Source organism: Acomys minous (assembly GCF_964271855.1).
Source record: "Acomys minous genome assembly, chromosome: 1".
NCBI classification, from domain to species: domain Eukaryota; kingdom Metazoa; phylum Chordata; class Mammalia; order Rodentia; family Muridae; genus Acomys; species Acomys minous.
The window spans coordinates 155862493-155876745 of record NC_140483.1 but is presented as its reverse complement, the minus strand read 5'-3'; the positions used below and the strand labels follow the sequence as shown (position 1 = coordinate 155876745).

Here is a 14253-nt window from a genome sequence, read left to right as displayed (position 1 = left end):
GTGACAAGTGCTCTTACTTGCTGAGGCACCTCCCGCCCACTCCTCTGCCTTTACTGGTTGTTTGTTTGTTTGTTTTCAAGACAGGGCTTCTCTGTGTAGCCTCTGCTGTTCTGGACTTGCTTTGTACTCCAGGCTGGCCTCTAACTCACAGCAACCAACCTGCCTCTGCCTCCCTGAGTGCTGGGGATTATAGGTGTGTGCCATTTCATCTGGCTTCTTGATTTTTGTTTCTGTTATAAGGTTCTTAAAATGTTGTATTAACATCTGTTACTTCTACATAATAATGGATTTCGCTATGTGTGTTGACTAGTCTTATGTCAACTTGACTCACAAACTAGAGTTATCTGAAAGGAGGGAACCTTAATTGAGAAAATGCCTACATAGGATGAAGGAAAAATAAACCTGTTTTTTATGATCCCAAGTGTGGAATCAGAACGGTCCTGTGAGAGAACAGGTGATGTTAATCCACTAGAAGACCAGCCACCTTGTGTGAGAGTTTGATTGTTGCCAGCTGAAAAGATCCCATGAACAGACTCTGGGAGGAGATATATAAATGAGCCCAAAACTGGAGGCAGGGTTTTTGGGAGACTTCGGATAGTTTTGGCTGTTCATCGCTTCACTTAGAGTCACTCCTAGAGAGAATTGCTCAAGGGAAGGCTTCGGGGCTCCAGCTCCAGCTGAGGTTCTGGGTTCTGGTTACTCCAGGTCCCAGCAGAAGAAATCCTGCTGATTACACCAGGAGAATCATTCCTTGGAACTGATATCCTAAAGGTTTTGTTATTGTGTTCCTTAATCCTCATTTCCTATTGTTTTGGTTAGTCGGGCTATAAGTGACGTACACTCGGTTAATAAGTTGTAATAAAATATATAGGTTAAGAAAATTGAGCCTACAATAAGATCTGGCTGTAAGGCATTTTTTTAAAGTTATTGATGGTAGAGTGCCCAGTCCGTTGTGTGTGGAGCCATCCCTGGACAGGTGGTCCTGGTTTCTATAAGAAAGCAGGCTGAGCAAGCCATGGGGAACAAGTCAGTAAGCAGTGCCCCTCCATAGCCTCTGCATCAGCTCCTGCCTCCTGGTTCCTGTCCTATTTGAGTCCCTGCCCTGTTTGAGTTCCTGTTCTAACTTCCTTCAGTGAGGAACAGTGCTGTGGAAGTGTAAGCCAAACCCTTTCCTCCCCAACTTGCGTTTTTATCATGGTGTTTCATCACAGCCGTAGAAACCCTAAGACCCTATGACATTTTCATATATACATGCGTGTGATGTATTTTGACCATATTTACCATCCTTACTCTCTCTTGTAGCTCTCCCACTTTGACTAGTCCCTTTTCTCTCTCCAACTAGCCCCACCCATGCATGGCTCTATGGAGGCCATAGGTTTACATTGGGATAGTTACCTCTTTCAGTGTCTCTCACTGAATATGGAACTCGATATTTCAGCTCAGTGCCTGGCTAATTGGCCAGTGAGCCCCCTGGAGCCTTCTGTCTCCGCTACTCTCTCCAGGTCTGGAGTTACAGGCATACCGTGCCCCCCCCCCCAAGCCATCTTTTTACATAGGTGCCGGGTGTCAGCACACAGGTCGTCATGCTTGCACAACAAATGCTTTACCCACTAAGCCATCTTCCTAGCTGTGCTGAGGCCAGCTCAGCTATAAGGAACCTCAGGTAGCCCAGGGTGGCTGTGGCTTTCACTTCTTAGTACTAGGATTGCAGGTATGTGCCACATACGTGGTTTAAATTTTTTTCTTTCCTTAAATGAACTGCTGTACCGTTTCCACAGCAGCTGTGCCGTTTTATTCCATCCACAGCACACAAGGACCGAATGTCTCTTCTCTGTCTGTGTGCAGTCAGTCACCCTAACATAGGTCAGCCTTTCCATCATCTGTCTTCACCGGGGACCTTTGTGTGACACCTTAGCAGAGTGATGACAGTGCTGGAGGTCACAGCTGGGACACAGCAGAGTTTAAGCAAGGCCAGTCTGTCTCTTCCCAAGTGTTCCCTTCTAGCTGTCACCCTGTTCCACCATCCCAGTGTGTGGTGGCACATTTAGGGTGCCTCTGAAGAGCCTCGGTCCAGAGAAGGACTTGTCCGAACATATTCCACAAGGTGCGTAAAGGGATAAGGAAGGGTGTGTACCTCTCCTGCTAGAGGGCTTGAGGCAGGATTTCTAGAAGAGACCATATGGGGCTCCCTTAGGACAGAGCAGCAGGCAGAGTGAACGGGTGACGGTGGCATAGAAGTTCAAAAGAAGAAGACGGGTCCTAAGTGGCGCCATTTGGTCGTGCAGCCATGTACTGAGATGCAGGCTAGGAGTGCCAGTGTGTGTGAGCACTTTCCTGCACAATCCTGGCGGAAGGGAGATGAAAAGAATGAGTTTCCAGTTTGCAGAGGCCGTTGGTAAGGTCCTGGAAGTGAAAAGGACCAGACTCTTTGACAGGAAGAGAAGGAATTGGCTGAGGACAAGCCAGAAGAGTCCCGGAGCCAGGAAGGATGTGGCTGGTGGTAGTCAGGGTGAACTGGAAATAGAAACTTGTGGAAAGGTTCTTGTTAGTGCACCCTGCTCTCCGCATCCTGCATCCTGCATGAGAGTGGTCCTGCACTAAGCGTGACTGCATCTTAGAAGCAACTTGTGCTAAAAATGGTGTGTGTTGCCTTGGCCTAGAATGTGACTGGACAGAAGGAAGGCAGAGCAGGGAAGCAGCTAGGTCGGAGGGAGATCGAGTATTTCTGGAGCTCTCTGGAGTAGAAGGAAGGACCAAGGGCCTTCCCAGACCCTTTTCTGAGCTAGGTGTCCCTCCACTGACTTGGGGAGGGGACTGAGCTGGGGACTCTTGGTCTCTGTGCCCTGTGTGTAAAAGTGAGATGTTTAACCTTGGCTCATCTGTAGCAGGCCCAGAGATTGGCTTCTGCAAGGATCTTCCCCTACTATGGGTGCACACACGTCGTATTTCTGTGTTTGTTTTTACTTGAGAGAGGCCATTCTTCTGCTGGTGGACACCAGCCTGTTTACGCCACAGCTGCAGCTTCAGGATTTCAGTGGGGGTGGTTGTGGTATTGCTTGGCTCAAAGGCCAGATCTATACAGTTCTCGCAGACGCTGTCATTAGTATTGATGAGTGCACTGAGGCATGCAGGGCCGAATGCCTTGCCCAGGGACACACTGCTGGTGACTGGCTGGGGTGGGCCTCACTTCCACTTTCAGACTTGTCTCTAACATTCAGTATGCTCTGGCTCTGGCCCTTGGAGCTGGCCTCAGCATAGCCATAGACACTGCGCTGCACTGCTCATGACACCAAGTATGTTGGTCAGCATGTGTGGCTCTCCACCGTGGTCTCACACTGCAGCCTCTTTCTGGGATGAGCAATTAGAACCTGCAGCAGCTCACAGCTCTCCACCGACGCAGTAACAGGATGGCCATCACGGCCCCAAAGGAGCAGCAGCTTCCAGTTCAGCAGTACCAGGTTGACGCTTGCTTCTGGGACTTTCTATCTCTGGCTTTGAACAAATGGACCACCTACATGCCCTTGTTCATGACGCGGGGACCATCCCACCAGCCCATATCAAGAATAACCATGTGCGCAAGCTTCCCGCACAGGGTAGGGGGCATGGCAATTAATTTTAACAACAGCACCAGCTATCAAAGGCCAAGGAACGAGGTCTCTTTCATATTGTTCTATCCAGAATATCCATCAAATACCTCTCTTGGTCCCCAAATCACCCTGGGTACTGGGGGCACTACTGTGAAAAACAAAGATGGCCACTATCCAGGAGGGTGACCCTCCGGTGTGTCCTATACAGGTATTGGAACAAATGGTGTGTGGCATATTATACCGAGGTGGATTAACCCAGGAAGGGCTCAACACACAGGAGGGTGGCCTTAGAGGGGGCAGAGGAAGCCTCATTAAGAGGTAATAGGGTAGTACTGCTGTGTGTTGCCATCCTATGGGGAGAAGGTTCCCAAGGGAACATTTTAGAGTTAAAGATGATGGAGGCCAAAGACAATATCAGTCCGCAGAGCCTGAAGATTCTACTTTAAGGAGAAGAAAGCCTTGGCAGAGCTTAGAGCAGGAGAAGGATGGATGCAAATTAGATGCCACCTGTCAGCCCGGCTTGGAGAGTAGACTTGGGGGGGGGGGGAGGATGGAGGAGCTTAGACTCCTATCCTCACCACAGCTCTGAAGGATGGAATGAGTCAGGAATGCTTTGGGCTGCAGATAACAGACACTGTGAATCACAGGAGCTGATATGCATGAAGGGTATTTACTGCTCAACTTGGCAATGCTGGCAAGGTAGACAGCTAGGCAGTTTAGGCAGGAGGTGAGCGTTGCCTTCCTCTTGCTGTCAACTTTTCCTGCAGGCATGTTCCCTCATGACCGCAAGCATGCAGCCATTGCTCCTGCCATCATAGCCTCTCCCAGCTGTGTCCCAAGTAGCTCTCTCTGCCTCTACTGTTTTTTAGAGTGAAAGCTTTTTTTTTTTTTCTGAGAATTGCTACCAGATAGCTGTTACCATGCCTCTAGGCTGAGACTGACTCAGGAGCACCTAGGTTCTTTGTCAGGAGAAGCAGAGAACTTTGGAGCTGCGGGTCAGAAGGATGCTGACTTCAGGAGAAGAAGCTCTTCTTGTTCTCTGGACAGACTCGGGGCTCAACACATGACAGGACCGGAGATGGCCTCTGGCTGGCCTGCCAGCATCACATGCTCCAGGCGCTGGCACGACTCTCATTTTGTCTATGGAGAGCGAGAAGCTAGAGAGGTCATGAGGCTTGCAGGGGCCCTGCAGTGAAGGACAAGGCCTCGGGCTTTGAACTCCGGCCTGTGTGGATCCTGGTCCCATCATTCTGCAACCCAGTGAGGAGTGAGCCTCAGCATCCTTCTCTAGAAAATGAGGCTGCTGACAGAAACATAGACGAGAAGCGACATTAACGGAGGGACTGTGCAGAAAGCAAAGCACCGTACACCGTGACAAGGGACAAATCTAGGGACTCTGGTAGTGATTTGTTCTTATTCCAGTAAATGTACCACGCAGTGGCATTCTTTCTGCTTGGCGAGAAAACTCTCATTTTTACTCCCATAAACGGATTTTGTTCATGTCAAACACTGGTTGGGTTTCCAGCGTGTGACAGGGGCAGATTGCCCTGTGGTTGATAGAATGTTGTTATAGTTCTATGATCAAAATTCCATTCTGCTCTGATGTGAAGGATTTGTTGGGCGGGGTGTCAGGGATATGGGGGGCTCTATTTTCATCTCTGGGATGCAGGAAGGCTTCCTCAGGTGCCAGTTGCGTAGTCTCAGTAACACTTCTGTTCCCTGCCCGTGGAATCTTCAGACCCTTGGGCCTGCTGGGAAGGAGTGGGTCTGAATGCCGGTACCCAAGGAGCAGGGTGGGGCCTCTACACCCTGCAGACACAGCATGGGCTCATTCTGTCCTTCCAGGGAGCAGTCTTGAGGCTGAAGCTACTTGCTGGCCCTAGCCAGCCTTATCCTTACCGCTGTCTAAAGCACACCTCCATGTTTGATCCCATCTCATGGGAGTCTCTAGAAATTGACCTGGCTTCTCCTCTGTCCACTCTAAATACTAGCCTGAACGTGTCACCCTTTCTGGCTTTGTGTTTTCCCTGTCACCACAGGCTACCCCAGCCTTCTGCTCCTCCGTACCACATCCCAGTCATAGGGAGTCTCTGTATGACCCAGTGGCTAGGCTGTGCAGGGTTGTTTTGTTTTTTTCCTACATGAGCTTTGCTACACACGAAATGAAACCAACCAGCAACAAATCATATTTTTATTGAACATGTCCTGTGACATTTCCTAAATTCTTCATGTGACACCATGTTTGGGTCTTTATAAAATCTGCACCAAGAAGAGACTTGATACCCTATGAGCATATAAAGGGGGAGGAAGTCCCCTTCAGTCACAGTCATAGGAGAGGGGAGTAAAAGGAAAATGGGAGGAAGGGAGGAATGGGAGGATACAAGGGATGGGATAACCATTGAGATGTAATAAGAATAAATTAATAAAATAAAATTTAAAAAAATCTGCAGACATCAGCTTTGTCCTCGTGTTCAGATAATGGGGCTGAGACGCAGCGATGTTAGGTGACCACGCCGAGGGCACACAGCTGGTGCTGACATGGGCACTTGGTGCCCAGCTGTGCCTTCTGGGACACCTCCGCCCAGGTGGGTGCTGAATTAAAAGAGGTACTGGAGGGAAGGGAAAGGTTCTTCCTGGTGGCGGGGACAGAGCACACCATGACTGTTAGCTGAGTAACCTCGGAGAATAAGACAGCTCATAGCTGTCTCAGTGGTTAAGAGCACTGGCTGCTCTTCCAGGGGAGCAGGTTCAATCCCCAGCGCCCACATGGCAACTCACAGCTGTCTGTAACTCAAGTTCCAGGGGATCTGACACCCTGACACAAGATGCTCATGCAGGCAAAACAGAAAATAAAAACAAATCATTTAAGAGAGAGAGAGAGAGAGAGAGAGAGAGAGAGAGAGAGAGAGAGAGAGAGAGAGAAAACGCTAATAGTGACATTTGCCCCCTTGATGCCTGAAGGTCATGTCCCCTGTTTTCCGCCATAGGTGTTGATGCTGTCCTCTCTTGGGTTCTTTACATTTTTATGCATCTTTTGCTGGGACATGTTTTGTCCCTCTAGGCTAGATTTGAGCTATCCTAGTTCCTCCCTTTTATCCCCCATAAGTCCTTGCTTGCCTGAGGTCTTTGTTCTCCTACGCACCGCCTCCTCTAAGAGTCCCTTCTGAGTCCCCTCCAAGGCTTGTGTTCCTCCTGCCTAGCAATGTCAGCCCTAACCATGTGTCCAGCCTCCCAGCGTCCCAGAGACACCATTTTCTCGAGAAAGCCCCGATCTCCCTGGTTCCCCGTCTGGGCCTCTGTCCCTCTGTGGCCATGTGGCTCATGAGCCCCTCCTTGTGCGCTGACCCTGCTGCAGCTTAAAGATCTCTGACTCATCCCACCTCACTGTGATCCCTTCCTGAACAGGGTAGTGTCTAGGCATCTCCACAGCCCCACATCAGCACAGGAACACAGTGGGTCGGCATGCCCTGAGTGTGCAGAATAGACCGGAATGCAGCGCTGTGGCCTATCAGAACAGTGGTTGTGTTGGAGACCCTGGAGAGGTGGGAGACTCTTCCAGGGGCATAGAGGTCCCTCTGGGATCCAATGGTAGTGGCCCAAGCTGAAATCAATCTTGGCCCTATGGAGGGCTGAGCCCTGGGCCAAGACTGAGAAGTCACCTTGGCTAAAGCATAAAATGGGTGCCCACTGCAGCTCCAGGATGTGCTGGTAGCGTTCACCAACCTCAGGTGTGAATGCACTTGGGGATGTTAGTGTCAAGGGGCCCTTAGTGGTGGTGCCTTGCTTTGCCTGCATTTGTGGGGTGAGCAAAGGGACCAGGCAGGGTAGGATAGGGCAGGGCAGGGCAGGGCAGGGCTGAGTCCTGGAGGCCCTAGGGATTTCCACAAGGCCTTTCCCTGTCCTCCTTTGTTGGTTTAGGATCCAGGGCTTAGGAGGGGTATTGTGCTGTGCTGCGCTTCCCCACCCAGGGCTTGCCTCCCTCCAGTTTAATGTGCTTACCTCTTCTCCCTACAGGTGAACCTGGTGCTGGGGGACGGCCGGTCACTGGGCCTCACAATCCGAGGTGGAGCCGAGTACGGCCTAGGCATTTACATCACTGGCGTGGACCCAGGCTCTGAAGCAGAAAGCAGCGGGCTCAAGGTGAAGGGGGTGCAGGGGTGATGGGCCATAGGCTGCCTGTGTAGGGATGTAGGTAGGAAAGATCTTTGTAGCTGATTTGCTTCAGCAAAGTGGGTGGAACCCCAGCTGAGGACTGGATCACCTGGGGAGCCCTCACTGCCTGCTGGGTCTCTAATGCTCCCAGCAGCAGCAGGGTGGCCTTCCATACTGCTCTTGGCAGTGGGCCAGCCCAGCTCTTCTGAGGCTGCTGTTTTGCAAACACTGCTGATGCCCATGATGGCCCTGCCCCCTTGGCTTATTGTGATACATACAGAGAGCAGGAGAGACAAAGCCTGGGTATAAGAAGGCAGCTTCATGGCTAGCATCCAATACATGCCAGAAGTTACTGAAATGGCATGATTCACTCTTAAGCAGAGCTGTGTGCCCAGCACTTGACAGTCACATCACATGTATCACCCTATGCTACCTGGTGGGATAAGGTGGTGCCCCAGGTTTTTCCTGATTGAAACAAGACCCACCAGCATGGTCTAAGGTGGGTCTCGGAGCCTGGGCCAGCAACTTACTTGTCAGAGAGTGTGACACAAAGGCACAGACCCAGGATCCAGATCACTGTGATACATGACAGCATGTGTTTGAGCAGTCATGGATGTTGGGCCCACAGTGATGTGGGGTGCTGATAGTGGACCCAGGTGGCATTTGAACCAGGCTTTGGAGACAAGAGAGATAGATGGTGAAACAAGCTGGGGAGAAACAGGGTGCTGTGCTGAATGGTTTCATAGAGTGACCACCGGTGACTAAGTGAGTAACTAACGCAAATGCAAGCCTAGAGACTTAGGCAAGGGAAGAGGAGTCTTGACAAGTATATGTGTGTGTGTGTGTGTGTGTGTGTGTGTGTGTGTGTGTGTGTGTGTGTGTGTGTACATACATGCATTCCTGTATCTAGGGATTCACAGGGCCCCAAACCCAAGCACTGTCATAGGGGAAATGAAGCAAAAATAGGCTTTTGGGAAATGTGGGGTGTTTGGGAAGTGCTCTGGGGTCCAATGGAGAAAATCAGTGGCATGTCCCAGCTCCACTCCGTTCCTTCATGGCTGTGTGACCCTGGAGCCTCCTCCACCTGCCTCAGCCTCCCTGGCCCTGGTAAGGAACATGCCTGCCTCAGAGTTGTTGAAAAGAGAAACAAACTAACAACATCATTAGTTATTATAATAAACAGGGGTAGAGACTGTGTGTCCCTCTAAAATTCCCATATCCAAATTCTCATCTCTTCACTGTTGGGGTCAGGAGGTGGAGCCCTGGAAAGTGACCAGGTCATGAGGATGGAGCATCTATGATATCAGTGACTTGTAAGGAAGCCCTAGAAAGCTGACAAAGTAAAAAGATGCCATCTGTGACCTAGCAAGAGGGTCTTCACCAGGCACAGGCTCTGCTGGCATTTGATGTTGAGTTGCTCTGCCTCCAGAGCTGTCAGCAATAACCTGTGCATAAGCCATCCTGTCTGGTGGGCTTGGTTGGAGCCCAGGTCAGCATTACATTATGGAGAAGGGATTGCAAGGCTCCACTTGAGCCCCTCTCCAAGGATTTATAGGCAACTAATGTTTATTGGGAGAGGGAGAGACATTGTTTTCCAGTGATGCAACTACTGTCTAAAATTCACATGTAAATAAATTCTACTCCTGCACCTGTAATTAAGTGTAATGAGACTGTGTCTGTCTCTGTCTGTCTGTCTCTGTCTGTCTGTTTCTCTCTCTCTCTCTCTCTCTCTCTCTCTCTCTCTCTCTCTCTCTCTCTCACACACACACACACACACACACACACACACACACACACACACACACAGAGAGAGAGAGAGAGAGAGAGAGAGAGAGAGAGAGAGAGAGAGAGAGAGAGATGGAAGATGGATGAACACTGTCTCTGACCTCCAGGAGTGACATCCAATTGGGAAGATGGGAGACAAATAGTACTCTGTTCATTTAGTTAGAAAGAAGACGGAGACAGATTCTGCAAAACTTTCCCATTGCCTGAGTTTGTCAGGTGGTTGCAGGCACTCAGGGGTAATTTGCTTGCAAACTGCCCACCTTCAGTTAAGTCCTTCTATACTGTCCTCCGCACTGAGGCGCTTGATGGTGGCTGCCACTTTGCCTTCGCCTCACAGGCCCCTTGCCTGTGCCGACACCTGCCCACACTCGCTTGGGCATCCAGCTCTGATTAATTCTGTTTATTGCAGTGCACTTTCCATGGAATTAGGCATATTGAAATGGAATAAAGGGCCTGCTTGTGTGGGTGGTGGAGCCAGAACAGGCTTTATTTGTAAATAGCGCTCCATGCTGCGGTGCAGCGTTTTCCTGGGGGGAAATGCCGCCTTCCACAGGGCTTCCAGCTGCTCAGCCCACTTAGCTTCCAGGGCCCAGTGTGAGTCCCAGAAAGGGGGCAGGACGCCCAGGCTCTGAGTGGAAAAATACTTGGAAGGTCAGCCAGGCCCCCAGCATTACCCCAGGGGTGGTCCCTACAGCTTAGATCTTGCCTACCTTCCCAGCAGGGACCCCCCCCTTACAGTTTGTCTCTGGATTCTTCCTATTTCTTTCCTCTGCCCTCCCATACCTAGCCAGTCTCCAGTCCTTCCAAAGAGCCAACCACTAAGCCTCTTTTGTTCCCTTAGGGACCGCCTATATTGAATGGCGTTCAGAAGCAATTGTAATAGCGGTTGCTTTCATTACTGGGTTATTATGAGTGAAACATGGCGCTAACATTTAGATACATCTGCTTGTATTTAATCCTTTCTATAGCCCCATGGGGGCAGGGGTGCGGAGTAGTCATGGCACAATTTAACAGATGAGCAACTAAGGCTCAGAGAAATGCAGTAACTTGTCCAGAGTCACACAGAGGTCCCAGCACTGGCCCTTCTGACCCTCCTAGCTATGTGTTTTGTTCTACCATCACCCCATGATTGTAACTGGGCCAAGGAAGGAAAGAAAAAGACATAAAAGTCCTGATGTCTGCCTAGGAATCACTGTGCCTCCAAAGCCCCTTGAGGTTGACCCAGCTCTATGGCCTCTGCCTAGTCTATCTAGGCTGGGAGCGCATTGTTTTCCCACCACGAGGACCAGGCTGGGATCTTTGGAGCAGGATCTTTGCTTCTGGGAATGTCCCACTTGTGGGACCACTGTCTGTAGCTTGTGGCTTTTGGAGCATGCCTCTCATGCATCTGGGGTAGAAATAGTATCTTAGTGACAAGGGCAGTCTACTCTTTGCAGGTCTGTCCCAGAGCCTAGGCTGTGTGTTGCCTTTGTGGGGCCAGAGTGACCCCTCTATGGACTAGCTCTTGTTGGGCTATGCTTTGTCCGACTGCTCTCTCTGGATTGAGCTTCCTCAGAGCAACAGCCTACTCTGGGCACCCACTGGGTGGCAGGAAACCTGTTTGCATCATCCACTCAGATCTTCACTCAGCTCTGCAAGAGTAGTAGGACCTTTGGTCCCATGCATGTCAGGAGTGTGTGTCTGATGAAGTGTCCCTGCTTCCAGCTGTGTGAGGTAGAGCCCAAGTGCCCAGCTACACATAGTTGGTGCTCAGCAAATGGCTCCTGGGTCTGTGGTCAGGGCAGGGCCCGACCGACCAAGCTCTGATCTTCAGCTTTATCTCCCTTGTATCCTGGCTTGAACATCCAAGCAGGGCTGGGCATGGTGGTGGAAGTGGTGTTAGAGGCTGCATTCATTCATTTTTCTCATCGTCATGGCCAAATATCTGATGGAAAGTAATTTAGGAAAGGGTTCATTTTGGATCACAGTTTGAGGATACAGTCAGCCCATCATGGTGGGCAGGACATGGCAGTGGGAGTGTGAGGCGGCTCCTCATGCTGCATCCGCATGCAGATTGTAGACTGGGACTCTAGCCCATGGAGTATCATCACCCACATTTAGGGTAAAAGCTCGATGAAACCTCTCTGGAAAAACCCTTCCAGACACCCAGTGGTGTGTTTTCATGGGATTTTAAACCTAGTCAAGTTGACAAGATTCACCAACCATCACAGTACACTTTCTGCTCACAGGATATGCAACCTGCATGGCCAGCCCCTGCTCAGTGCTGATAACCTTGTGCTAAAGCAGGCTGGATAGCACGACTGCAGGTGCTCTGGGAATGTTCCAGAATCACTCTCTGGTTCTGCAGTTGAAAACAGGTGGAAGAGACCAGTCCATGCTCAGATCCCAACTGCCAACTTCACTCATTTATACCTGAGGTAAGAAAAGGCCAGAGGAAGGGAAAGGCAAGCTGTGAGGAGAGTCCTGAAGCCTGAGCTCCCACAAGACCCCTGCCCACAATTCAGCTTGACACTGCCTACTGACTGTGTCCCATGCTCCCTTGGGGAATCCTGCTAGAGCAGAGGAGCCTGACAGTCTCCACGGTTGCTCTCTCTTCCCTCGTGGTGAGAGAGGGGTGCAATTATATGGTGTTTGCTAAAAGAAGATCCTTCAGCTGGGCTGTGTACCACATCCTCCTGGGGACCCTAACTTGGCTGGGTATTAAAAGAAAGAAGCGACAGAGGACATCAAGGTACCTTAGAAACACTGTTGATCATATGCTGATCATAATGAAAATAACACAAATACCATCTTCACATTTTTATAATTCCTGATGGTGAAAAACAAAAACAAAAAACTCAGTTCAAAAGAACGTACTTGGCAGTGCTAAGGAATTTTATCTGATTTTAGCTGGCAGTTGTAATTAAGGTGACAGAAATAATTGCCTAATGTTTATAGAATTCTCGAAAGTTTAAGTGCATTTTGCAAACAGTGTTCTCCCTTTTATTCCACAACATGAAATGAATGGACCGATTTCTTGAATGATTCTAACTGTTCACATCTAGGAAAGGAAAATAGATAATGTGTATATCCAAGATATATGTCAAAGAAATTATGTTTGTAGTTAAAAGCCATCCAAAAAAGACAACGCAAACCCAGACACTTTTACAAATAACAATTACCAAAAGGTTAAGTCTCTTTCTGAAAGTAGATGAGGGAATACTTCCCAACTCATTTTATGAAGCCAACGCAGTGTATTACTATGACCAAGCAAACTTAGCACCAGGAAGGAAAGTTGCAAAGCATGTCCCTTCACGAATGTAGGTAAACCACCCCTAAGAGAAGATGAGCAGAGTCATCAGTGTGGAAGGAACAAAGGGTCTGGAGACATGGCTCAGTGGGTGAAGTGCTCGCTGCATACGTGTGAGGATGGGAGCTGGGATTCCCAGAGTACACGCAAATGCAATAAATGCCACAGGTGTGCTGGCCACCTGTTATCTCAGCACTCTGGAGGCAGAGACAGAGGGTCCCCAGAGCAAACTGGCTAAGCTGGGCTAGCCAACTCTGTGTGCTCTAGGTCCAGTGAAAGGTCCTGCCATAATATTTAAGGTGGAGAGAAATCACATTAAGACACTTGGTGATTTCTGATCTCCACACACATGTACATATGCACACACACTCAGACAATACACACACTTAAAAATAATATCTTAAAACAATGCATACAGCAGACATGGATTATGCAGCTTCATTCACATGTTGTTGAAGTACTAAGTGCCTTTGCCTAAGATTGGAGGAAGCCAGAAGTGTCCTAACACATAGCTCGGTAACATTTTAGAAGTTGTCGTTAGTTCAGTAAGTCAAGAAGAAAAAATAGAAAAGAAGAAACGAAACTGTTTTCAAAGGGTCATCTACACAGGAAGTCTGAAAGGATCCAGAGAAGAGCAAGAGCCTCTAGAATGAGCAAACACACCAAGAAGGGGGAAAGGATGCAAAGTCAGCCCAGAAATTCACTGCTGCCCCTGCCCGTGGCTTGCACCTGTGCTTCCGGCCCTTGTGGAGGTGGAGGTGGAGGCAGAGGCAAAGGGTCTCTGGTTTGAGCCTCATTGGGTGAGGTAGTGAGTCCCTGATCAGGCTGTGCTGAATAGCAAAACTTGCCCCCTCTCAAAAAACGCAATCAACACCAAGCACACAAGGGTGGCCCTGTAGTCCTTTCTATAGGTCGTGCAGGGGCATCTGGGGATCTTTGTGCAGGCCAGTGGGCCTCAGCTTTAAATGAAGAGCAACAGAAAATGAACAGAGGAGCTCCGGGCTACTAGCAGTGGTTCTCCGGGTCGAGGCCCCTTTGTGTGTGGTGGGGATGGGGGCAAACCGACTCTTTCACAGGGGTCATTCTCAGATATCCTGCATCTCAGATATTACTTTGTGATTCATTTTTTGGCTTTTTCTTTTTTAAAGATTTTTATTTTTATTTTATTTATTGTCACATTGTAGATGGCTGTGAGCCACCATGTAGTTGCTGGGAATTGAACTCAAGACCTCTGGAAGAACAGGCTATGCTCTTAACCATTGAGCCAGCTCTTCAGCCCCTTACTTTGTGATTCATGGGCTCATGCTTTGCCTTATGCATTCTTCTAGCACAGTGGTCCTCACGCTTCCTAATGCTGCAAAGTTTGAACACACCACCTCATGTTGTGGTGACCCCAGCCATGAAATGGGTTTCATTGCTACTTCATAACTGTACTTTTTT

At 49.4% G+C, this 14253-nt stretch overlaps 1 protein-coding gene across 10 annotated transcripts in view; it reads left to right on the top strand.

Moving 5' to 3' along the window:
- WHRN (whirlin) overlaps positions 1-14253 on the top strand; it is an 89528-nt gene that overhangs the window by 30263 nt on the left and 45012 nt on the right. For 9 of the 10 annotated variants that reach the window (XM_084795031.1, XM_084795027.1, XM_084795025.1 and 6 more), the window contains exon 3: positions 7602-7727. The exons of the other annotated variant lie outside the window; for it this stretch is intronic. In XM_084795031.1, the coding sequence (XP_084651157.1) occupies positions 7602-7727 (126 nt within the window). The remainder of the gene's footprint in view (positions 1-7601; positions 7728-14253) is intronic. 10 annotated transcript variants of the gene reach the window in all.